This window comes from Rhamphochromis longiceps, linkage group LG9, assembly GCF_057381845.1.
Source record: "Rhamphochromis longiceps isolate RC_006_pf linkage group LG9, R_longiceps_female_GT1.1, whole genome shotgun sequence".
NCBI lineage: Eukaryota > Metazoa > Chordata > Actinopteri > Cichliformes > Cichlidae > Rhamphochromis > Rhamphochromis longiceps.
Genome location: NC_140565.1, coordinates 21,346,870 through 21,372,992, shown reverse-complemented (window position 1 = coordinate 21,372,992; position 26,123 = coordinate 21,346,870). Strand labels below are relative to the sequence as shown.

At 41.4% G+C, this 26,123-nt stretch overlaps 1 protein-coding gene across 3 annotated transcripts; it reads right to left on the bottom strand.

The window, feature by feature from the left end:
* Window positions 1-363: 363 nt before the first annotated feature.
* LOC146662283 (SH2/SH3 adapter protein NCK1-like) lies at window positions 364-26,123 on the bottom strand. 3 transcript variants are annotated; one of them, XM_085418816.1, is made up of 5 exons: window positions 25,893-26,123; window positions 14,834-14,884; window positions 14,268-14,508; window positions 4,324-5,075; window positions 364-4,231 (listed from the first exon to the last, which is right to left on the bottom strand). In XM_085418816.1, exons 3-5 carry the CDS (start codon window positions 14,491-14,493, stop codon window positions 4,031-4,033), a joined length of 1,179 nt encoding a protein of 392 aa, XP_085274942.1. In that variant the 5' UTR covers window positions 14,494-14,508; window positions 14,834-14,884; window positions 25,893-26,123; the 3' UTR covers window positions 364-4,030. The 3 variants fall into 3 exon arrangements, with proteins under 3 accessions (XP_085274942.1, XP_085274943.1, XP_085274944.1); XM_085418817.1 differs by lacking the exon at window positions 14,834-14,884; XM_085418818.1 differs by lacking the exons at window positions 14,268-14,508; window positions 14,834-14,884; window positions 25,893-26,123 and adding an exon at window positions 11,906-12,121.

The window sequence follows — 26,123 nt, the reverse complement described above, 5'->3', positions numbered from 1 at the left end:
AAATCCCACAGCTTTCCTCATGCAATAGTGTACTGCCGTTTAAGCTGTAACCACACTGCGCTGGGTTAGGGTCATACAGTTTGTGGCTTCATACATCACCTGTTTTGTCCCAGACTGAGCAAACGACAAGATTAAAAACAGACGGGACCATTTTTATGCTGTTTATTACGTCTTTTGAACACTCTAATAGACTCTTCTAAATTATTACACCTGAAGACAATCTCCCCTCCATAAAAACAGTATTAAGAGCATGACATTAAATTTTCACAGCACTGCCTTTATCATCAGTTTTCTTCACTCTCGTACAGGGAGGGGGAGGGAAAGAAAAAGAGGGGGAAAAAAAAAAAAAAAAAGCATTGTGAGTTAAAGACCACCATAGAAATGTAAGCAGCACAAAGCACCAAAGATTTAATACCAGAGCCACTTGTTCTGAATATTATCAAGAAATCCATGAAAATAATAATAATTTAAAAAAAAAAAAAAAGATCTCAGGCTAGTTGAGCAGTCAGGAAGAAGCTTCTGCTGCGCTGTAGTTTTCCATCTTTAATAGTTTGATAGACAATCTCTTGATAATATCAGTCACAACTGACTTCAGCGGGTTTTGTTTTTTTTCTGCAGATTTCAAACCATTTTCTGTACAGCTACAAGGCTCTGCTCATGCGGCCTCCATTCTTGTAAAGTGAGAAAGATCCCATTAACGATATCTAAGCATGGAGATACTGTAGTTCTGCGTTGGAATATCAAGTAAAACGTTTAGGTACTCGGGATTTTTTTTGCTTTTTTTTCCATATTTAAGTGGCTAAACTGGAAAAGTGGATGTCTTAACACTAGTTTTACATACAGACATTAAAAAAAACAAACTATATCCTTAGAAACCGTGACAGTTTCTCACAACCAACAATAATGTGATACCGTTACTTGAGGTGCTTCATACATGGAGATTCAGGTCATGATTACATCACACCTGGTGTTACGTTTCTGAATGAACATCAGCACATAGTTTCATACTGTACAATGTAGGCATTCACTTATGTTATACTTGATTAAAATCAGCTACGGTAAGGTCACTTGAAACTACACACAATATCAACTAATGGGCATTTTATGCAGGAGATTTAAAAAGAAAAAAAAAAAAAAGTCAGACAATGACATTTTCAGCCTGCATCACCAGGAAATGCTATTCCCTATAAGGAAGGACATCCCAAAACATCGCTCACTAATCACTTAACTAACGCGCATGCAAAGCTTTAACCAAATACGTCGCAGCGGAGAAGTGGGAAGCACAGGATAAAGACATAAGAATAAAAGAAGGTTTGGGGGGAGCGGTTACTAAACCTTTGGTAGACAAAAAAAAAAAAAAGCCAAAAAAAAAAAAAATTGTGAAGGCACATTTTTAAATCCCTTCCTCAATTCTTCAAACTGGGGCACGTTGCGTTGGCGTTGCGTAATATTGCAGGATGCTTACAGAACTGAAAGTTAGGGAGGGCATTTTTGCCAAGAGTGATTCAAAGTGTAGGGAAATGCTGTTTCACGTAGAGCAAAACGGCAGCTGTACGACAAACAGCCACTGATCTGGGTATAATAAAGGAAATGTGACAGAATCCATATGACCCACATACTGATCTAGTGACTGAAAATGAAGCACAAACAGGCACTAATTGTCCCTTTAACATCGTGACATAAAAATAGTTTGGGACCCAAAAAAACAAAATCACTCAAGCCATGCTGACACTTTAAACCACACATTCAGAGATCCCTCCAGAAGCCGTGCACTCCTGGAATGTTTTCCTTTCCTGCCTTAAACGTTTAAATAAGACATAATCCGACTTCAATTCAGATTTCAAGTGGTGCAGTGCAGGTTTAAAATTGGCGCTTGCACTTTTCACCCATCATAAACCGAACTGAAAGCCGATTGTTTCACTGTTTAGAATTCATCTTATACAAGTCCAGGACAGAGGAAAGTCTGCTCACAGCTCTCTGTATGAATAGCTCAGTCAATCACCTGGGGAATGGAGGGAGGGGAAAAAAGGTTCACACCCATGTTTTGTGTTCTTTGTGGCATGACTGAATTTTTTTTTTCATGCTTGGATTAACTAGACCTCCAGAACCCTCCCATCTCAACTCCTTTAGTCTCTGCTATGATATAGCAACAATTTCCCTGCCTGGGTATGCGATTCCAGATACTCTTATCCAATGGAAAAAAAGTCTCAGTCTCCTCCTTTGCTCCTGATTCACCTCTTTTTTTCTTTTAAATGTCCGTTTTCTCCCTTTCCTCCTCCTTCCTCTCTCTCCCTGTACTCAGGTCCAACTGGCCACAGCTGGAGAACTCATCATCGCAGGCATCGTGATCATCATCATCGTGATCGGCGTCTCCCGGAGCACACTGCTGAAGCGGCCCCCCGCCAACACTGCTGCAGCTTTGATTGCAGGCAGCACGCAGCGGCACTAGCTGCCGCACAACATTCAACAACTACTTGGTCCACTTTCACTCAAAAACAGCCATTCACTAGAAGTCCTTCACTGTAAATATAAACCATGTGTGCTGCTGAAAGCATTCAGACATACGGACATTGAACATACATTTGGTAAAACCAGCTTAATGTCCCAAAGTTTGACTGCACGTACATTTAAAGCAGCTCTTAGGATACATTAATCAAAAGAAAACAAGCACTTTCTTTATCATTTCTTCAGCATAAGGAATTGTTCTCCGACAACCCCAGTGCTGGCTTAAGCTCGACGTGTACGCTTTGCAACCACACAAACGCGACCCCTGGGTAACCCTCAACTCCTCCATTCCCTCCAGTGATCACCAATTCAGGGAGCAGTGACATCATCCCTCCCAGCCCTCCATTTTTCCTCAGAGCTCCGGCAAACCAGCACTGTATATATTTTTGGAAGCCGCGCAGTTCACCCTGGCTCACCTCACTGCCGTCCATCTCCATCCCCTTTGGCAACACTGAAGACACATCTGCTGTCACCCACACACTGGGCTGGGGGTGGAGGAGAGACCCAGGAGGGAAAAATACTTTGAGTCTTCACATGACCTTTATATGCAAAGATAAACTCCCCGTCACCCCTGTGGACTGTCTCTCCCTCTCCTGTCGGAGCTAGGCGGAAGGTGTTAGGACACTATTCGGTTTGTGTGCGTCCATGCAAAGTTAGAGGATTTAAAACCCCTACCTACGCTGCCTCGGTTTTGTAACATTCACGTGATACAGATACAGCAATATGTGAGACAAGCAATACTGTTGTACAAAGGAAGACCACTATATAGAGAGTTTGACCTTTTACAATAAGAGGAAACCTTGAAATCCTTAAAAAAAAAAAAAAGAAAATGCACAGTGTGATATTCCAATCTCTACAACATTGATCATTACAGAATTGTATCAATAAATATATTTTGGTCACTTCATTTTTATTCGGGATTAGCAGAAGTTGTGTATTAGTTTGTCCACAGCCACAAACAGCGCCTTAAGACAGACAAAAAGAAATAAGCTATAGGCTCGGCTCTCGAGTTTGCTAACATCTGAAAGAAAATGCCTCAGTCAGGTGTTGGTTGTATAATGTGTAAAGTTAAAAAAAAAAAAAAATCACATTTTTAAAAGAAACCGTTAAAAAGATTATATATTATCAACAACATCAACAACAACAAAAAAGGAAAAGAAAACTAAATGCAATAGATATCAAGGTGGAAATAACCATGGCATTGCCTATGACCTAGCACATCTGGATAATTTAAAATAGGCAACCAAGAGGTCTGTAGTTACTCTCAGGAGTCCACCTTCTTGCCGTCTCCCTCCTCAATGTCTCTCCCATGCTTTTTTACCCCACACCTCCTCTTGGAATGCTCACAAATCTGTGACAAATCACATATCATTTAAGTCCTGATGATGTGTTAAGTCTTCAGGCTTGGAGCTGAAATGTTAGTGTGTGTTCTCGTGTAAGTATCTGTATTATATGTTGATGAAAATAATGTGTAGAGGTGTGTGTGTGTGTGTGTGTGCGTGCATCACTGTGTGAGACAGATGGATCAGGAAGCAGCCAGGGCTTTAATCAGGTACAGTTTGTCTCCCTGCTCACTGGTGAAGATGGGAGCCTTTTTGTAGTGTTCAACAAGCTCTTCCATAGAGTTGAACTTGCGCTGTCCGATGCAGTAAAGGTTGTCCTTCAGCTGCACTTTGAAATGCTTGTTCTTGCTCTGCGCCTTCAGGGAGATGGAAAAGTCGTTTGGCTAAAAATGAAAAGAGAACCGGGGTTACTAACAGTGTTTCAAAGCACCGACACATAACAAGATAAACCAAGGAGAAGGTGGAGGCTACTGACCGATGACTCGCTGTCTCGGATGAGGAAGTCTCCCTCTGTGCCTCTTTGATTGAGCGCCACCTCTGCCTGATGGCGCGTCACCTTTCCGTAGTACCACTCCTTCCCCGCAAAGCGCCCGCTGCCTGATGGCAAGATGTAGTCGCACTCGGGTGTGGGCGGCCCAGCGAGCCCCGCTTGCGGTTTATGGGAGGTGGAGTCCAGCACAGTGACGTAGTTCTTGGGCACCAAGCCCAGCTGTCCATCCGCTTTGCGGCACTTCCACCACTCCGGGTCATTCTCGGGCTTCTCCACCACCTCCATTACCTCGCCCTTCTCAAAGTTCAGTTCCTCGTCGTTGCCTGAGCTGAACGGGTAGAGCGCCTGAACTGTGTGCAGCACTCGGTTTCCGTTCGCTGTGATGTTCACCACCGCAGCCAGTTTCTCTGTCAGCGATCCGGCAGGGTCGAGTCCGCCCATACCCCCTCCCCCCGCCGTCCCATCCACGTCCTCCGTCACATAGTTGGACGGAAACCAACCTGACCGTCCGCTGTAGCTACCGCGCCACCAGCCGTCGCTGCACTTCTCCATCACCACCACACGTGTTCCCTTCACCAGAGACAGCTCATCCTCACGCTCTGCTGTGTAGCTGAACTTGACCAGGGCGGGAAGGTTGAGGTCATACAGCCTCTCTCCGTTATCTGCATTCATATCTGGGTCAGCATTAGGGGCTGGATCTCTCATACCCCCCTTTCTGCTCTTCACTTTCCCAATTCCTAAAAAAAAAAAAATATATGACGAATATAGTAAAGATGTTGGCGTTTACAGGGGAATCATTATCATCATTCATATTAAAATTGAACCCAGTGAATTCGATCAGAATCTGAAAAGCAGCCGAGACATGCTTATTTGTCTACATTCAAATTTAAAAGTCATCATTTCAATTAAAACAAAAAAAGGCCAGTTCTTTGGAATTTTATTTTCCCCATAATGGTGAGGAACAAGTCTGGAATTTAAAAAAAACAAACACAAAAAACCAAAACTGCACACACTTCCCATTATAAACATGAAAATTTAAGGCAGGAAGAAAAAATCCCAGACAAATACCAGGGAGCAATAATAAGCATTATGGGCTGGGTGGGTGGGTAAGCAGGGCTAAACATCATTCCTTTTCAACATTACATTCCCCTAACCCCCCGCTCCACAGTCCAAATCCAAATCCATTCTTGGGGATTAGGCCTAGGTGCTGAGGAAACAAGGGAAAAAAATGCAATGCTGGTGTGCTGGGGGGAAGAAAGTGAGTGGGATGGAAACTTGTTTTGGCATGGACCTATAATCTGTGGAAACTAGAAAGAAAGTAAACTGCTGCTACCCAACAGTGGTTAAAAAACAAAACAACAACTAATACCATTTCATTGCTGCTAATCACATTGAACTAATCACCTGCAGCTTACAAAAATAAATAAATAAATAAAAACTCAGCAGGAGCATCAGAAATATGACGCACAGGGCAGGTAACAATTCTGCAAACTGTGAGCACTGCAAAGAATTCATGAGGAAGGTAAAAATAAAAAAAAATTGAATGCAATGCTGTATGTCATGTGAGGACAGATAAACAATAGAACAGAAAGTTAAAGATCTTTCTACACTGCAACTGCACTGGATCCACTTTGAATACATTTGCACTAAAAACATGTTAGAAATTGTACTTATTTTTCCAAAGTAATCTCTGTAGGCCACTTGTGATCTTGTGTAACTGAAAGTCACCGTCTTCAGAATGTACTGGTACTTGTTTACATGTATATAAAAGCAACCTGTCATATATATTTTAATGGGTCATTTTGCAATGTATATTACTAGTCTGCCCAGCTGAGATTAAACTGGGCTGTATTTCACCTATACAATCAAAGGCTTTTGACTTCCTTGTTCTAGAGTGCTCTTCCCAGTCTCTACCCAGCACCATCACTCTCCAAACACCCCCTCAACCTGACCGGTGTGCGATGATAAGGAGCACATTCATCAACGTGTTATCAACTGTGGGCTATCAGCAAACTAGCTATTCCTTTCTGTATTTGATGCCAACCTAGCCCACACACATTTCCATAGTTGACCACTGGCAAAAGGGCAACAAACGGAGGCTAACGGTAGAACAGTCACCATGCCCGTGAACCTTTTTCCCAGCAATTGTTTCAATCAGCAAGAATTTCCACCTGACAGCCATTTTGCTACTTAAACAAAGCCCACGTGACGTTACTGTAATCATGACACATCTATGCTCTTACCGATGATGTGACAGTAAACCAGACTGAAGCTCAAACTAACCAGACACTGATATCAGATAGAGCAAGCAGACGAGAGACCCTATTCCTGATTACGTCTGCAAAGCTATTGCTTGCACAATCAAAAGACAGCTGGGTGAAATTATATACTAAGGCAGGGTGTAGTCTCCAGGACGGAGTGGGGAACGTGACTAATGTGTCACAACGCCATACTGAATATCCTTTACCACACATAAATTGCTACTGAAAGGTGTCTCTGACTCAAGGAGAGCAGACAAATTTCACGGTAGTGCTCAGAGTCCAACGTCAAATTGCTTCCAGGTAGACCCTGTTATTAGTCACACCACTGTACATAACTACAGACTCCAGACAGGGTGTTAAGAGCTGATGTCTGTAGGTGGAGGTTAAGTGCTGCGCAGATGCTAGTTATGCATCTGTGCAGTCTTTAGGACTTGAAGGCAAAATGTCAAACAACAACAAAAAAATTGTTTTTTCTTACAAAAAACAAATGTTTCCACAGCATAAATCCACTAGTCTAAGTTTTTAAATATGCATAAACATCACAGACCAAAATCTAGATTTCCAACAGCCAAAGCATCTGCAATTCTTGGAAACAAACAAACAAACAAAGAGTGATTATGCAGGTGCAGGCTCCGGGGTGTGCCTTTGCACAGTTGGAAATGGCCTAGTTAGCGCCATACAAAGGTTAAAGGTGAACTCTGTATAAATAATGCGTCTTTTACCTCCGACTGACACCGGAGACAACTTATTTTTGAGTTTTTATCTCTTTGGCCAGCCAACAGTCCTTATCAGTGTCCCTGTCACAGTTTTTATTTGGCACTTCCTGCTCCGCTCACATGAACACTTTGCATTTAAAAAAAAAACAAAAAAAAAAACGGAGCCACTAAATTTGACTAGATGCTCAATCTGTAGTAGTAGGATGTTCAGATTTGCCTGTATGGCTACAGGTAGACAATACCAGAAGACAAAAGAAAAGAAAATTGAAGGCACCTGCTTCTCTAAGGGCCCATCTGTAATGCTGCTGTAGGTCGATTACAAAAATGTACGTGGCTGTGCAGAATAGGGCTCTGAGCACAATCTCTGGACCTTTTATTATGTCGAACTCAACAAGGTATGTGCAGAGTAGTAAAGGCACAGTAACAAGCACGTACAGGTGGTAACAGCAAACAAACAAACAAAGTGTGTAGAGGCATTTTGAAACCTGCAGAAATTCCAGATTATCATGGCACAGATAAGAGGTAGCTGGGCTTAGTGTCTTTTTTATGAAGTAATGGTAACACATTACATAAGTGACGTACGTTAGGGCAGTAACAGGACAGTCTGAGGTTAAGCACTGCTGGATTATATGAGGGCTGAAGCTGGAAATCTTTCATCTGACCAACAGCCCACTGCAACAACTAGTAATGAAACCTTTGCCACAAAATGCCCCACACGACGAGAAGCAGAATCCTTCAACTGCAGACATGAGACAGAGTAAAGCAGCGATGAATCTTAAAACCCCAAAACAAGTCAGTGCTTTCACCTCTGGTTCCCTGTGAAAAATCAATGACTGCTGAAATACGGCTTGTGTTTACCGCAAGCTTCAGACAAACGTTTTACTATAGGAAATATTTTAGAACTCACGAGTCGCTAATTGAGGTTACAGAAAGTCTCAAAGCCATTTAACACAATCACAATCGAACACAAGACCTCACCGATTGTGCCGTCATTCAGCTGCAGTGGAGTTTATGACCTCAAATTTGGATTTTCTTTCTAGTGACAGCATTTACACAAATGCCATTTTGCCAAAGAAAACAAACGAATTCTCCATATTTTATGCAATAATCCAACAAACCTATTGAAACACCTACTGGTTTTATTTCTCGTGGGACAACGTCCAAGCTGGCCTACAAAAAGAAAACGGTGTTTTTGGCTACAGATACATGTACTCTGAAAAAAGCAGATTTAAATGTAGAAAGCTAAAAATAAACACCATCTCACCACCTACAGAGTAGTTTCCGCTCATTGCTGACACCTGAACTTAACCTAAAATTCTGCCCTCACGGTGCATGTGTACATGCAGTGTGGGATTTTCAGCTTCCCCAAAAACCCACAAACCCCCCCCCCCCCCCCGTTACTCTATTGCTACCAGAAAAAGGATAACAAGAGAAATGAAAAAGAACTTTGCTTTGGAAATTTTTCTCTCATTTGACGTCACATGCTTTTTCCTGTGTATTTCCTTAGAGGAGGACACAGAGGAAGGAACTCATATTGCAACAGATGGCAGTAAATAACAATGATTAAGACCATGACTTAGTTGGTAACCACCTCTGAAACAGTTGCTTTTTTGGGGGTTTATAGATGAGGTACACTCAGCAGGAGGAGAAGAAAGTGCTGGGGAGTTTGCTCAGCTACCAGTGGTAGACAGGAACTAGTTTTGTTTTTCAACTGTGGCCTCCCTACACTGGCTGGCTGTCCCATTGTCTGCTAGGACCCTTTCGACCTCCTGGCTTCCCTCCATTTCACGACTCTTCCTCTGCGGACGACAACACCCCGCGTCAGGCTGTCTGACAGTGCCTGAACACACTCCTGCTTTGGCATTTTGAGTCCTCCTGCTCTAATCACAGTCATATTCTCAACTGCACTTCTTCTCATGTTCCCTAAATTATCACGCAAACTACACTTATGTCATGTGGTGACAACACAGAGTCTCAGAAAGTGCTCTATAGATTCACAGCAATGCAAACTCAGACAATATATGTACCGCAAAAAAGCCACACTCAGTCGTATGGTTTATGTGCCAAATATAATGACAGCCATGTGTAGTTCAAAAATCAAACAAGCTAAAGGAAAGACACACAAGAGTGAGTTGGCTGTTCTTCAGTGGAGACGACCGGGGCTACCTTTTAAGACTACAGCTTCAATAAAGCTGCCAACGCGGTTGAAACGCAGGAAACGTGCAAACTTCTTTCAACTTCAGCTGTTCGAGACATCAAAAGCAAGCAGGCAGCCATCGATCTCTGTGACGGAGCAGCGCTCGGAGAGAAATACTCCTCTGTTCTTTACGCATCTGGACAGCACACCGCTACAGTCAGGCGCTACAGGAAAATTATTTGGTTAACATATGTAATCACAAAAAACCCCAAAACAAAACAGAAAACTGCACAGTAACTTTAAAACTCGTTTTCACTTTCTCTTCACCTTTACTCAGGTGACCTAAATTTAAATTGCATTTTGCTGATGCTGTAAATCATGTGTGCTCCCCCCCAAATACAAACACGTCAGTTCAATTAAAAAGATTTCCATAACCACTGTCTTTTACATGATTGCTATTTGGACACGCCAATAAAGCAACGAGTGTCATGATACTGGCATGCTGCACAAACAAACAATAGATATTCAATTGTGGGCAGCAAGCAGGGGGGCAAAGAGACGCTCTACTGAGAGCTAATATTTATATTCCTTCAGCCACCAGTTTGTCAAAATGATGCTGAATAACAACAAAGTCTAAAACAAAACTTTTTCTATGTGCCAGCCCCCCCCCCCTCCCCCTTGCATTTTAACTAAACCAAATAAGTAACTCACAATAGATATACAGTCTGGTTTACTTGTTCCTTTTGGATTTCTGAGTTTTGGATTATCATAAACAAACACTTTAAGTGATCTTTTGACTGTACTCTACAGACCAAATTGTGGTTATTCACTGGGAAAATAATCGGTATATTATTCTATAATAAAAGCAATCATCTATAGTAGACAATATAATTCAATTGACAAGGCGGGGGAGGGCGTTGTTAATGTCGGCAATGGTTCAACAGGTCCAGACCCTTGCTCACTTCCTCTTAAGCAATTCTTAATGGAAGAATATACAGGAAAACAAAGACGAGTAAATGTCTTTTCACAGGAGAACAACATCTGAAGGCCTGAGTAAACTTGACAACTCCCCTGCCAAACTTCTAATTATGATTACGTCTTTTGCCTTTTTGGTCAGGGAAGAGCGATCAGTGGTTTTGGAGAAAAGCCGGACTTTGAAATGAGGGAGCGTGCGACAGATAGATCCCCCCCCCCCATATGATTCAACTTCCTTCTAACTTCTTGCTTCCTCTCTGGCTTCACTTCTCCAAATGCTCAGAGAGAAATGTGCCTCAAATTAGAGTTTCCGCTCGCTGGGGAGGCTGAGAAACAGGAAAACGGAGGGAGGGGAGAGAGACAGAGAGAAAGACTAACAGCTCTCAGTTTACACAAGCAAAACATTTGTTAGCTCATCTCTGTGTTGGTTTCATCACCATACTCTGGATCCTTCAGACAGCAAGCAGACTAGTCAGTGGACACGGACACACACACACACACACACAAAGATAGACAGAGACAGGCGATATCACTCAGCAGTTACAAGGTGAGATTACAGCAAGCGTGTGTGCCGAAGCCTTTTGAAAACGAGTGTCAGCGTGGCTGTAAAATATCCTCATCCCACAGAGCTGTCCATGTAGCGACATTCCTCTGATAACCGAGTGAGGTGCGGGAGATGGGAACCCGGGTCCCATCAATCAGCAAAGACCCCTTCCTCCTCTTGACTACAATGACTACAGTGTTCTACATAAGCACCCTGCGTCCCTTCAACTGTAGCCCATGACAGGAGGTGGGGTGGACGGTGGGGGAAGAGACCCTCCTAGAATGAGTGGGGGCACCCTTAGGTTAGCATAAGAGAAAACACACACTGGCTATATATTAAGATATTCCTAAACAGGGTAGGGGTCTTCAAGCATGATAAAGTAATACACCTAGCTCACTGGGACTAATAGTAGAAAGAACTGGAGTGGGATTACTGTGTGTATGCATGTGTGTTCAACAGAAAGAGGCAGAGAACGATTGCTGAGGCAATTACAGGCTTCGGCTCAGCAGAAGGCTTTTCAAAAGCATATCCACCCAGTCTTTGCAGCTGCTCACACTCACACACACACACACACACACACACACACACACACACACAAAAGCTGTTAAGACACCCTTTCACCCTCTCTTTACCAGCACAACATGTTAGCACAGAAATCAGTTTCCGCCAGCTCCAATTATGACACATTTACTTGGTTAACTAAGATAAAACTAACCAGTGTGAGAAATCACGAAGGGAAGATGAAAAAGAAAGAAGATTTGACAATTGCCGCTGCACAGCTAGAGAGAGAAAGAGAGCGCGAGAGTGAGAGGAGGAAAAAAAAAAAAGCCACTCAAACTTCAGACAAAACATTTCCGGACAACTTGTAAAACAACAAATGAGTCATACTTGCTTTAAAAGCAGCTTAAGAAGACTAGAAATGTAGAAAACTCACGAAAGAAATGTTTGAATAGGTTAGCCATGTCCATTTTGGGCTTGCCTTCTCTCCCTCTCTCTGTCTCCTTCCCGGCCCCCGCTCTCTTCCCACTGCAGCTGTAGAGTTATTCCATGTGAACACCCAGAGAGCTGGGAGGATTTCAGAGCAGGGCAGCCTACTTGTGACCATGTGGTCAGGCTTAGCCAATGAGAGTGTGGGATATAGAGGCCTTCAGTCCAGCTATGGAAGGCAGAGCACAGAGGCCTCATGGAGAGGAGAAGAAGAAGGGGGGGGGGGTTGACACTTATACGCGCAGAGAAAGAAAAGGGAAAGACAAGGTATAAAGAAAGTGAAGGAGTAATTTCCTCAACATATAGAAGCAGGAGGGTAGTGTCCTTAAAAAAAATTATATAAGGATCTGTGAGGACATGGCAGCAGCTGAGTGAGTCAGTGAACACTCAGTGTCACATGACTGCAGTTGTTGGGAGAAACACTCATAACTTTACAACAAACACAGGAAACATGAGTACTAAAACACACACACACACACACGGATCATACCATCACACATTCTTTCGAACGATGACACTGCTCCACACCCAGCAACGGACCTGGCTAAGAAAAGAAGAAGGGAAAAGGAAAAAAAACCCAAGGTTTTCCCTCCCACATATTATTGAAGAGTCAGCCCTAAAGTTCACAGCTAAAATGCTTTAAATCTACTTAATAAATAATTAAAAACAAGAAAAAGTGAAAGTTATACATTTACAACCTTTCTATTGCTATATTTGTGTTTCATAAAGTTTGGTTTATGGTTAGACCACATTTGCTCATGTTTTACTGAGTTGTATGTGTAAGTGAGAAATAGCTGGAGTTGCCATTGCTGCAGCTGTTCATGTGAACCATTTGATCAACGGATGCACCGACAGGTGGGATGTTACGGGGAAGCTCGTCGCTGTGGTGCACGACAACCAAACACATACGCACACACTACAGACAACAGAGAACAGACAGGCAAATAAACCTATAAAAGCCTAGGACATGAAGACTGAGGAGACCTAAACTGCAGCAGTAAAAATAAATAAATAAATAAATAAAAATTTACATGCCATAAACAGAAAAACAACAAGAGAAAAAAGGGAAATCCCTGCTTATTTAAGTGAGCAAAAACAGAAAAGAAATGAGCCGCACATTAAAAACTAGAGAGGCTGCTTCCTGCCCTTACATGATTTTTCATTACGAGAGCATTTGAGCTGACAGGCTCATCTAACCACAGCACTCACGCACACACTAACAGGAAGACACATTTCACGTGTCCAACAGATAAGGGTTTTGCAAACATTTGTAATGTATACACTTATGACACACTTCTGGTTAGAAGGACGGAGAATAGCCCCATTTTTTTCTAAACTTTCGGGAGGAAAAACACCTTTCGGACAAAGGGTTTCCTCGCAGAGATCCTCCTACTCAACAGCACGCAGACACTGCCACATCACCAATAAACAAAACTGCTTAAAAAGTACCCTTTTTCCCCCTGCAATTTGATGTTATGCAGATAAATAGCAGACGATGACTAGTGTACACCTAATGGATTAGCGTAAACTGACAACAGCTATGCCATTACGCTTTAATTAGGATAATGATGGCATGTGGTTCAAACAGTTTGGAGTTCAATGTTTAAAAAAAAGCTTCTGACACTAAAGACAAGGCATAACAAACTAGGTAATTTATGAAAAGAGAAATCACAAACAAACTGTGTTACTATGGTGCAGATAGAGGAGAAAACACCTGTGCTGTATCAATTCAAGACAAGATAAAAGAATTAGGTGCTGCTCATACAGAAACAGAAACTAGAAATTGTCCAATTTACCTCCACCTAACACACATCAACAGGAGAAAACATCAATTGTATTGGCATTTAAAAATAGAGATCACCGCCTTACCAGAATAAATGCTTCAAAATACACAATCGTGCATCAGACAACGCTCCAAGAAACTAAAGTTTCAAACTAAAGTGCACAGTGAGATGAAAATCGCTCTCTGCATTTCAACCAATCACATATCAGCCTGCGACCATTCTCCTGTGGTGACTTTCACAAGATTCATCACACGCCACAACAATGTATTGTAGCTGGCCTAGATAAACGTGCTCTGTAATGCCACTCTTCTTTTTCTTTTTTAAAGCATGCAAAACACAAAGCACATCAACCAACAGTCAAAGATGCTGCAAGGCATCAAACATGCGCAAATATTTCATAAAACATCCTCAAAGCTTTACCGGGAAATGGTGAGATCCTCCATAACACTAAACAAATTTGTGGAGAAGAGTGTTAACTTTGATAAAGCTTCAAGTCAAAGTCAGGAAATCATAACTACTTTTTACCTAGTGTGTCTTTGAGATTCTTGACTATAGATGCTTTCCTGGCACTGTTTTTCCTTTCCACATAGTTGGACGGCACAAAGCCTGTTTTGTTGGTGGCATTTCGAACCCTCCACCAGGACTTTGAGTCATCGAGAAGCCAGAGACGCTCGTTTTTCTTGATGTCCAGCTCCTGGTCCTGCTGGGCCATGTAGTCAAATTTGGCGATGACAATCACCTCTTCCGTCATCTTGCACTAGGAACACTGAGAGAGAGCAAGGAGAGACATGAGAGTGACCAAAGGGTATATTCTACCTCACAAACTCTTTGAATCCTTTTAAACATTAAAACATTTTCAAAATAGTGTCATCGAGAATAGTGTTATCTCATGAGCAGCAGTAGCAGTTACTTATTTACACTTATACCGAGCCTTCATATCTTTCCCAAGTATGGATTATGAGCATCTGTTTCCTGTGTCTGCTAACACTTGAGACGCATGTCCAGACTGTGGTGTTTGCTCATGTAGAATGATTATTTAGAAGACACAGCAGACGTAAATTTAGAAGCCGTTTAGAAACAGGCAGCCGTACCTGTACTGCATCAAAGCTGAGAACTTCAAGGGCTCTGACAATTCTGCTGACCTAGAAAAAGAACAAGAACGATGCGAGATAATTACTACTTGCTTCTTCTTAAAACTCTTCTCTGCAGATTTGTCGATATTACCAGGAAACTTCCTCTTTTATACAGTGTTGGCTCTTGATTTTTAAATAAAACGAACCCAGTGTGTTTACAACATTGTCTTTGTAGTGCACCAATGCCAAGATACAGATGATGTCATTAAACTATATTAGCAGAAGGCCAGCCAACATTTCCACAGTTTAGTCTCTTCAGATATAATTTCCCTCCACTAATTGTATTCTTTTAATAACAGTCATAACTGACTATCCACAATGACAGTGTACAAACGAAGCCTTCATACATTTACACAGGTGGTTAGGAGCAATGCTAAACTACCAAACTCTCTTTTCTTTTAGGCATCAAATGTGAAGCGAGAAATCAGAACGATGGTAAAGATTACTGCAACGGGGAAGCAAAAAAAGAGAGAGGCACTGTGCGTCAGAAATGTGGGTACGTCAGTGAGCGAGGCTCTCAGCGACCAGTGATGAAGGATATTATTTTAAATTTAGCACTGGCCTATAAATATTCAAAACTGTGCGCAGCGCCAATGCAAATGTTCAGCTTATATGAACAGCGATGTTTGCGATCATTCATAGGTTCCCTGAGCTATCTAAAATTATGATTTTGGAAGACTGTGATCCACTGTGAAGACTTCATGTTCAACAATGAGCACATTCACAACAGCTGGTCTCATGACCCCTGCAGCCATCAGCACAATCAGAATATGCTAGATTAATACAGCAGATACTTGGGTCAACAGTGAGGGAGTGGGGCACCACTGAAGCATCTGCTTAGCTGCTCTGATGTCACGAGAGTGGATGGAGTTTCACCTTCACCCCCCCCCGCCCCAAAAACTCCCGACTGACTCCAGGGACCAGACACTGACCTCGTTGATAGAGAGCTCTTGGTTTTTATTTGAAGCAGCAGCAGTGTCTAAGTTTCCTTCTATAGCTGGCCTTGAGATACGCCTAAACCTGATCTTAGGCAAACACAAGCAGAAGCTGCAGAGCTAAGTTTCAGCATGGTTAAGCAAGAGGAGGCGGGGAAAAAAAACGAAACAAAACACAAAAAGAACAAATTTATAAAAAAATTAATTAATTAATAAAAAAAAAAAAAAAGGAGGTCTGGGGAGATCTTAGCGGACTAAAAAAAAAGAAAGAACAGAAGACAGTTAAAGCAACATGAGATGATGCTGCCACATTAAGACTACAACAAGTTTAGAGTCAGAAACTAAGAGGTGTGATTAAAAAAAATTATTTGTGTAACATAGCTTCCATAAAATGCTGGGTGGGTGGGGGGCACCTGTGGTTTAAGCTTTCCACATATGGGGTGTTGTCTTAATTTGCAAAAAAACTAATAAATAAATGAAAAAAATCATTTGGGTGTATAATGTGGTTTTATCTCATGGCTTGTTATTGCATGCTCCTTTTCCATCCTTAATTAAATTAATGAACACTGCGAGACATGTTAGGGAGTGGCACAAAAAAAACAAAGAGCTGATTTACTCTTCTCGAGAGCCTCCTTCACCCAAGACAAAAGCAACAATCTCTCCACTCCCTGGGCTGGGCTGGATAACTGTCTGCCAAAACAGGAATACAAGTGTGTATATGCGCTCCTCCTGCATTTACAACATCCCACCCTTACTATAGTTTTTCCATTTTACACTCTCCCTAGTATTTCATGACCAAATCGCAAGTGCACAGCTATTCCTCCCATTTTCAGAAAACACGCTGCAACCCATCACCCCCCACATCTAAGATGGCTAAGCACTAAGTGCACATTAACACCACAGTGACTTGCGATGCGAATGTGAGGGAGGATCAAAAAGTTAAGCGACAGATGCCCTGAGCTAATCATGCAGCTGCATACTGAGCCGAGACCAGTCGCCTTGCCCCAAAGCGCTACGCGAGAGGTCAGACGGGTCAAACTGCTCAAACGGTCTCGCATTAACATCAACTGTGGATCTCCACTTACCCTGCTGCCAGGCAGAATTAACAGGTAAGCCCAATCCGCCAGCAGCACATAGCACACATCGATCTTATTGACTTTGTGACTAAATGTTTTCACATTTATCTTTCTAACTCACAGCTTTAAAAACAAAACAACAAAAAAGGACTCCTCTTAAATTATAAAATACAGTAGAATAGCCCTTTATTGTCATCATACATGTACAACAAAATTGTAGTTCGGGAGCACTGTGCTGCTGTATACGTTCATATTTGCCGCCATCTTGCATTTGTGAGACAAAAATTAGGTTAACTAACCAAAAACGTGAAAAAAAAACTGTCTTTCCATTTAGAGTTGAGATGAATTAACATATGCAGAATCACCTGTAGTTGGAGAATTTTGCAAGACAAGTAAAAATAAAAAACAAAACAAAAAAACATATTCACTGATGATTCGCAGTGATGTGGAGAAGAAAAGAGGCCAACCAATAACAACAGCAACAACAAAAACCACTACGAGGGCAAGGGCTGCTGATGTGGAAATGTTCAGTGGACAAGATTATCAAATGCGATGATGTCATGACTCAATGCTCCCAGACAAATAGCCTGTGACCTTTATAATGAGTAAGTAGCAGAAGTATAGATGTTTTGAAGAAACCAAGCACTGGGAAAAATAACGTGGGTGCCAAACATAAAGCAAAAACACGATCTTTACAGACAAGCTTTGTGGTCATCAATGAGGGCACCGAGACTGCATGAAATGGTTGGAGAAGTAGCCAGATCTGGTGGTCTGTGGTAAGTGCAGGGTTTTCCCTGCTCGTGGCAGCTCTACTATTCCTCCCTCGTAACATTCAAAACCAGTCTGCTGTCAATAAAGCAAAAAAAAAACAACAAAAAAAACAAAAAAAAAAAAACATCTCTAATATTCTGCCTTGAAACAGAATAAAAACCTGTGTTCTAGTAGCTTCTTTACTGAGAGCTTTTCCAACACGTTATTATCAGTATCATCTGCTTTAAAGGCTGAATTATAATTTAGATTAATCAAGTAATATCTGACAAAGTATCGGAAAATATTAGAAACATACCGGGGCAGTTTTTACACAAAACAGCCAGCTGAGTGTACGCTGAAACGCTGTCACTTCACAGCTAACAGCTCAAGATTGAACTCGGTGTGGGGGTATTACCACAAGTGGAATGTGTGTTTATAAAAAAAGTGGGCCTATTTGTGTCATGCTAATGTGCAGAATTATAAACCAAGCGGTTAGTCTGGCTCAACGTTATCTAATGTCACGCCAGGCTAGTGACAGGTCAAGCAGTGTTAATACAAGTCAACCACTCATGTTCTCAAGAGTACCAACTCTAGTCACAACTGTTTCCCATCAGCAATGTAAAACTAACCCAAATGGCATCACTGGGGTATTGAACACAGGTCAGCGATCCTTTATTTAGAGTCATCAGAAAATACCTTTCTGTTACACAAAATTTGACGAGGCTCAAGTGACGGCGTAAACCACAAACCGCAATAACTGCAAATTAGCAGTGTAATGAAGATGCACAGTGCAACTTTGTCAGTTCTTGTATTACAATAAAACAACACTGACATGAATTCACCACATCCTGCAATCTACAGCTACTGCCATAACCTCTCGAGTCTATGCATGAGAAAAAGGGGGAGAAAAAAAGCACACAAGTGAAGAGCCAGTCAAAGAGCACTCCTAGTGGACTCTTAGTGGAATGCATTTTATAGAGATGCTGTCCTGGAGACAAGCATGAGTAGAAAATAGCCAGAGCTGCACTGACGTCAATTTTTGTCCTTTTACAAGTCATATGAGAAGTTATTTGTTAAACAAAATGAACAAACAAACAAGAAAACCTCACAACAGTTGGATATTGTATCAGCTAAACAAACCAAAAAGAACAACTATGGATCCTTGTCTATCTTCACTGTGTGGGCATACAGTGTATCACTGCTCGGCAAGACTGCTGAGGCACTGAGACAGCAGCAGCATGAGCTCACAGAGGCAGACAGAGTAACCTAATCCCTGTGACAGCCTGCTAAAATCACAGGGCTCTGCTGCCTTCTGGAATGTGCTCTTTCTGCTCGCTGCTCACTCAGCCCCTCTGGCACTGCTACACTTCCTCCTTCCACCAAAATGTGCATTTTAGATACAGGGAAGGTCTGATTCACAAACTGACAGCACAGGATGGCGATGGGCCGATTAAGACATGTTTGCGCTTCTCTTCACACTGAACCACAGCAGTTGAAATCCCATGAGACTGCAGCTCATCCCAGATGTCCCAGTTTCTCTCTAAACAAAACAGAAGCACAGCAGCAAAGGGTCATGGGAGACTTGGCAGGCCAGCTGTGAGACAGGAAGTGTGGACACAAGGGTGACCGGATGATGGGAAAGTGATGCAAGCTGACAGAGAGCAGGCTTGACCCTCTTCGAGTTTAGATGAGTTCAGATAACTTATCTTTGCACTGATGCTTGTAATGTACCTTGTTAAAGAGATCAAAGATGAACTGCTGGACTACTTTAAACTTTAGCACCAAGACAGATCACATGATTTCCCACTTTAGAAAACTGTATTGTTCCAGCATCACATTAAAATTGAATTAGTGGGCCTCTAGTGTTTTGGGTTAAGCATATAGGCTAAGCTACATTCATGACTGTGTGAAAGCAGTTGGTTATCCACCCCTCGGGATCACCCTCAGCAGTTGGGAATGGCCTAAAATAGACCGTGGCTCATGTCCTTTGAGAACTGTCAGAGATTTACTCTCATAGCAACGACCAACAGCAAAAGTTTCAAGCTTTCTTTTAGACTAACTTCACATCAAAAGCCCCACTCTACACTCTAAACAAATATGTGAAAGGCCCACATAAACGCCACTGTTTGAAATATGTTGCTTAGCAATTTAGCCTGAAAATCCCATGCAAAAAAAAAAAAAAAAAAGAGTAGTGCCATTTTCATAAAAGGCAGTATTTATGTAATTTTGGCAAACTTAATGTCTCAAACACCACAATAAAGAAATTAAATCATAGCCCATGACCTTTTCAAATCTATAGCAGACAAACAAACAAACATATTCTCATATAGGCATCCATCCATATTAGAGGATATCCATTGTTGTGTCTGAGTATCTGTTCATAAAATTCAAATTAACAAACATTACGCTAAAAATGTTTTCACTTCCTTATTTCACTTCACAGTTTATTATTACAACTGCATATTCACCCTCAGTCTGGTTGTGAACTGTCTAGCCCACAGAAAGACGGTACTGGTGAAGTGACTCCTTTTCTGTGGCTGGAAGAGGGGGACGAGATGTTAAACAGAATGCCAATCTCTGTGTCTAAGCTGCACAGAGATTCACCTGTAATAAAGTCAGTTTTGATTGCTGAATTTTGATTTTTCACAAAGTCTAAATCACTCCCCCAGAAGAGAGCAATCTACCAAGCATTGCTTCAGAGGCTCACACTAACGTTGCTCAAATGAAAAGAGAAGACAAGAAATGTGAAACCAAGACGGTTTTCATGGGTCCTTACAAGTAGGCGTTTGCTAATAAAACTTAAGAAAAAAAAATGCTGAAACCGAGATTGTCAAAATGAAATAAGTTGATCTGTATCAGCCCTGAAAACCTGATCAAAGCTTCCTTATCAGAAATCACAGCAAGTTACATAACCAAAGAGTTTGTAGAAAGCCTATGATGTTGCAAAAAAGGCAAAACATAGAAAAAAATGTTACTGTAAAGCCACTTGCAAGACTGCACACAAGTCATGCTTTATCTAATTATAATTAATTATTTATAGTGAATGCACACTCTGCAGCTGGCAGCACGAGGTGATTCACCAGAAGCATGCTTTTATTCCATCCATAAGCAGATATCTGTCAGAGCTTAATACCTCTGTGGAAGAAAGGATCCATTTCCTTAGACTCAACCTAATTTAGCAGCCTACACCTCTTCATGTACACCCTGAAATTGGCAGCTCTTGTTCTAGCTGGCCTACCCACCAGGTAAAATGATGGCCACATCCAAGAAATCTTGGGTTTAAAGCAACAGTGCATCTGTGATTCTGGAGCTCCAGGGGATTTCCCAATGACTAATCTAAGTTTACAAAGCAGAAGGAACTCCAACACACAGCAGTGCAGTTTAATAAAGCTGCTCTTGGTTTGGTTTTGTGTACTGTCATGGTTCCTAAACCTGCTAGGAGTCAGTATGAACAAAATCTAAATATGGGGAAGTACTGCCATGAAGCAGAAGACCTTGTTATTGTTTCAGTAAAAACCACAGATTATTTGTAAACTGGACAGTAGTAGATATAAAATAGATAAAGGCTTCATTTGAACTCTTCCTACATCCTCAAAAATGCCATCACAATAGAACTAAACAAGCTACTTGTGGCAGACATTTGAGAAGGACACAAGTTGGAAAAATCAAAAATCTAGGATCTGCAAAAATTCCCATCCTTACATTCTCTGATAGGAGAGAGGGGGGGAAAGAACATTTTCCACAGAAACGCTCATCTCTGTACTCCCCAAATCAGTCAGCCTACACACATTTCAGTTCATTTTATTTCTTTAGGGTATTATCTGAGAGTAAAATCAATGTTCTCATGCATTTTTAATGAAAGCTGGAGATTGTTTGGCAACTTTTCCATACCCAGGGAAATGGTGTGAAACAGCACTTGTTATACATGTTGCTAACTAGGGCTGCCACGAACGATTATTTTGACAGTCGACTAGTCACCGATTATTTCTGCGATTAGTCAACTAATCAGATCATGCATCCACTGGACGTAAAACATACAGCTTATTGCACCAGCATGCATCTGCTCTTATATAACTATCATTAGCTTACAGCTTGAAGTGTTTAAGGTATGTGCTAACTAAAAAAAAAAGACAAGATGATAGTTTATTAAATTTGAATGACATCTGCAGATTGTTTCGGTGGAGTTTAATAAACTCAGCCGTCTGCGCCTTGCTATCTAAAATATAACAGGACACCGGAGTATATTCTCGAGCATCTCACACTTCTGATAATCAGTCGTCTGCTTGACATTTATTCAGCTGTGTAAAAACTATAACTTTAATCTCAGCCAAACAGATTTACTCAGGAACAAATAAAATACTAAAAAAAAATTTTTTTTTTAAAAAGCCAAACAATAACATTTTGAAGTTATCTAAGTGACTTATATTAAATGTTTAACCTGAGTAGCGACAGACGGCGGTGGGTTTGAAAACGATTTGCTGGGAGTCCGGTGTTCTCACAGGCTCGAGTGAGCCTTGAACCCGGCTAGCTATCGAGCTAGTGGGTAACAGACGTCTCAGAAAACGTTGGAGCGCTTTTGAAAATATGCGGTGTCTTGATAAACTGAGCAGATATTTGAGGTTTACACAGTTACATTCTCGCCTGAAAATATGTTAAACTTTATTTTGTGACCCAAAAAGAATAATAAGAGTAATATTAAAATTAAGTAGCTGCCGCCATTGTTGACAAATGCGCTGGGCCGCGCTATGAATTCTGGGACACAGCTTCTTCTTCTTCTTCTTCGGGGTTTAACGGCAGCTGGCATCCTTGTACATGCAGTGCTGCCATCTTCTGTTTCAGTCCGTTATTACACTCTTAAATACTACTACCGGTACTTATTCCTGCGTCTTTTGCGATCTTACAAAGCTTCAAACGACGCGTCGACTATTAAATTAGTCGTTGACGATTTTAATAGTCAACGTAATCGTGACTAGTCGACTAATCGTGGCAGCCCTATTGCTAACCCCTTCAAAAGATCCAGCACATTCATTTCAGAGGCAACAACAGATTTTTATAGGGATGGTCAGCTTTTTTTCTACACACAAAAACTAAAGAAATCAAAATAATCTGATTAAGATGCTTAAGTCTGCAACAAAGCCAATATCTCAGCAGTTGCTTGAAGGTCAGTTTCAAGGCGATCAGAAATGCGATAAGAAAAACAAACTGATTCTCAAATGACTGATGAGATTCCTAGGTTGCCGGACTGTTTAATTATTTCATTCTTGCTGTTTGATTTCCCGTGTGATTGCATTCAAGATCTAGCTTGCTTTAATTCAAATATTTTCCATGTTGTCGTTACAGCCAAGAGCGTTATGCCATAAAATTGAACTTTGCTCCTAGGTTTGGGTGTTATAAAATAGTCACAGGAAAATTTCCATCTAGTCACTGATCTCTATTTGCTACCAGTGGACCACAGACAACACTGAGAGGTGAGATTATAGATCCAAAAATCTGGTACACAAGAGGTTTTAATTAGAACAGTCTCATATACTGGAGCTATATGAAGGTCTAACTGTTTTTTTGTTTTGTTTTTTGCATAACATGTTCATAAAGAACATGACAAGAAAAACGGGTGGTGTGGAAGCCACCCATGAACCATCATTTTCTTGCTCCTACTGAAAGTACTGTAGCAGACTGAGGAAGGTTTGTGGACAGGACTTACTATTGGTTTAACAAATTCACAGAAATGACCTAAGCTTGTGCCTAAAAAGCCTGCTTTCATCATTAAAGACACGCACAGTTCTTTCATTATGACAGTATTGCTTTTTTTGTAATTCAGTGCTACACAACTGCTGTCACAACAATGACAGTCGTAGTTGCACGAGTACGCACATCCTCATTATCACTTTGCCAAACCCACTGAAAGAAAACCCCGAACCATAATGGACTAAGAGAAGAAACACTGAAACTGCACACTTCTCCTACTCGACACGAGGAAGTCAAATCACTTCAAAAGAAAACAAAAAGATGGCAAATACAGCCGGGACAGTACACTTTTACAAAAGTTGGAAAACTTAGTCCAAACAAGAAACAATAACTGTGCACTTCCTTACAACTTTGCTTTAGTAGTTAAGCTGAAACTTATCTTTTTCTCCCCTTTTTTTGGTTTCAGTGTTTTGCTCATTAGTCGCCTTTTTGCCCTTTGCCAGGGCACAGAAAGCAGGAGCTGTTGCTCCGTCATATTCTGTCACAGTTAATGTATACAGAGAACGTCTGTTATTTACTCTTCAAACATCTACATGCATGAGCAGTCGGGCACAAAAAAAGAAAAAAAATGAAAGAGGAAATGGAAGAGAATGTATGCAATAACAGAGATTAAGGCGATAACATGCAAAGAGACAATTGCGGAAAAAAAAAAAAAAATCCCCATTTCTCAACTTCATAAAAAGTCCAAAAAAAAAGAAAAGAAAGAAAGGTGACTTTATGAACTAGCTTCTGAGCCCTAACGAGGGAAATTTTAGCCATCGTTTTGACTATCGAGAAAAGCAAAGTTGGTATTTTACCCTGGGCTGCGAGGACAGATTTGGCTGCTGGAAGCCACTGGTAGCCAGACACTCGGAAAAGAGGAAAGGGCACAGCCAAACAAAAAAAGGATAACGCCTTCATACGCATACGATTATTCTGTCATAAAATCCAAACAAGAGCACCATTATAGTGTGGGATGTATGACTATTACAGGAGTACACAAGGAGTATATCAGAGTGAAGGAACAGTCCTCACTTCTGCACAGAAGCTCATGACATGGCAGCTGACAGGTGCAATTTTTTTTTAAAATAGGTTGCCTAATTGCAGTTTCCATGCATACATTTGATTTTCAAATGTAAGCGAGTACGAAATGCTGATAAGAATGGCATCACCATTTCCTCCTGCAAGCTGTGGATACCCTCTCTGTGACTCCAACTGAGAAGAGAGCAACAGCAGAGCAAATGCCTCTCTCTTCCTCCTCCTCCTCCTCCTCTCACCTCCTTGAAAACTAACTTGTGACAATAATTACAGAGTAATTCTTAACCAGTCGCTAGTATTTGGTTGCAGAGATGTGCAGGCTACTCGCATAAATCGCTCTGATATAATTAACCACAAATCATCAAATAAATACCTGCAATACAAAAACCTCAAGCTGGAATAATCTGTTGAGTGTTGCACCAAATTTTGTAGAAGGCCACACAAACAAAAGCCGCAAGGGCTCGCCAGGAGTTATACAGACGAACTGCCCCATTGTGCTTCTAAGAATGACATTTAGTCTGGGTTGGGTTGTGTAAGGTAGAAACAATGTTACGGGATAAACTAAGTGTGCAATTACCCAAAATCTTGCCCAAAACAAGATCTAAGCGATCCAACTAGGAATATGTAGGCTCAAATGCATTTTGCACGTAGTATACAGGTAGGTATTTATCCACAAATTGAGTTTAGATAAATAAATAAAAAACTATTTAACAAACAAAAAAAACAATTCATTGTTGTATGTTCTCTAAGGTGAAGATTTTTCCTGCATTTGAAATCTCTGGGACAGAATGTCTTTAGGTTGAGCACTACTGATCCAAATAAACAGATACCAAGCCAACTGGGTATCACTGGGTGAAGATAGAGGTGATGGACCAGCTATGACTAATTATGGCTACTTGAAGCAAACCCCAATACCAGTGATGCACATCGAGACCACGACCAAGCGAGTTCAACTCAGTACGCAATTAAAAAACGTAATCCTGAGATATAATAAGAAAAAAATAAAGCTGCATTTAAGTATAAACTGTAAATTGGATCAAACGGTTTAACATCACTGTGGCTTCATTTAAATTGTCAGTCTTACAAATAGAAGTGTTTACGTGGTGCCCGCTTGAACGAAAAGAAGAATAAAGATGATAAAGCTGTGTAGCAGTTTTGGTGGAGTTTTTACCTTATAACCTGAGCTTGACAGCGTGTCACGCTAAAACGGCTAACATTAACCTGGCTAAGAAAATTTCCCCCATCTGCTTTTAGTGGTTACAGCCAGACTAACCGTCTGCCAGCTGGATAACAGTGTGCTGGCCATGCTGGCATGGACACTAGGTGTTTTTCTCTCTCTCTCTCCTTTTCTTTTTCAGTCTAGGTTAACGTTTAGCTGTTAGCTTGCGTGAGCTTTAACGCTGGAGAACCGTTAGTGCTGCAGTCTGTATCACAGAGCTTCACCATCAGCGGCAGCTCAGATTCATACCTTGCTCTAGTCATACCAGGTCTTACCTGATTCCTGACGGCCACCTCTTCTTATGTCCTTTTGGAAATATGTTAAAGGGTTACACACAGCAGCCAAAGATGCACAGAAGCGGCATCCAGAATCCTAGCTAAGCAGCCAGGTTTTTTTTTCTTTTTTCCCCACTCCAAGACGCTAGCCTAGCTGACGAGACGCCGTGCCCCGTTGGAATAGCATTTCTGCATCAATGCATGTCATCGCTCAGCAGCATGGCTAAGCTA

Excerpts from the sequence above, each read along its gene's own strand:
- LOC146662283 (XM_085418816.1), bottom strand. The coding sequence starts at position 14,493 with ATGACGGAAGAGGTGATTGTCATCGCCAAATTTGACTACATGGCCCAG. Across the intron at positions 5,076-14,267 it reads GAATCTCAAAGACACACTAG|GAATTGGGAAAGTGAAGAGC; the intron begins GTAAAAAGTAGT and ends TTTTTTTTTTAG. Across the intron at positions 4,232-4,323 it reads TCCGAGACAGCGAGTCATCG|CCAAACGACTTTTCCATCTC; the intron begins GTCAGTAGCCTC and ends TTTCATTTTTAG.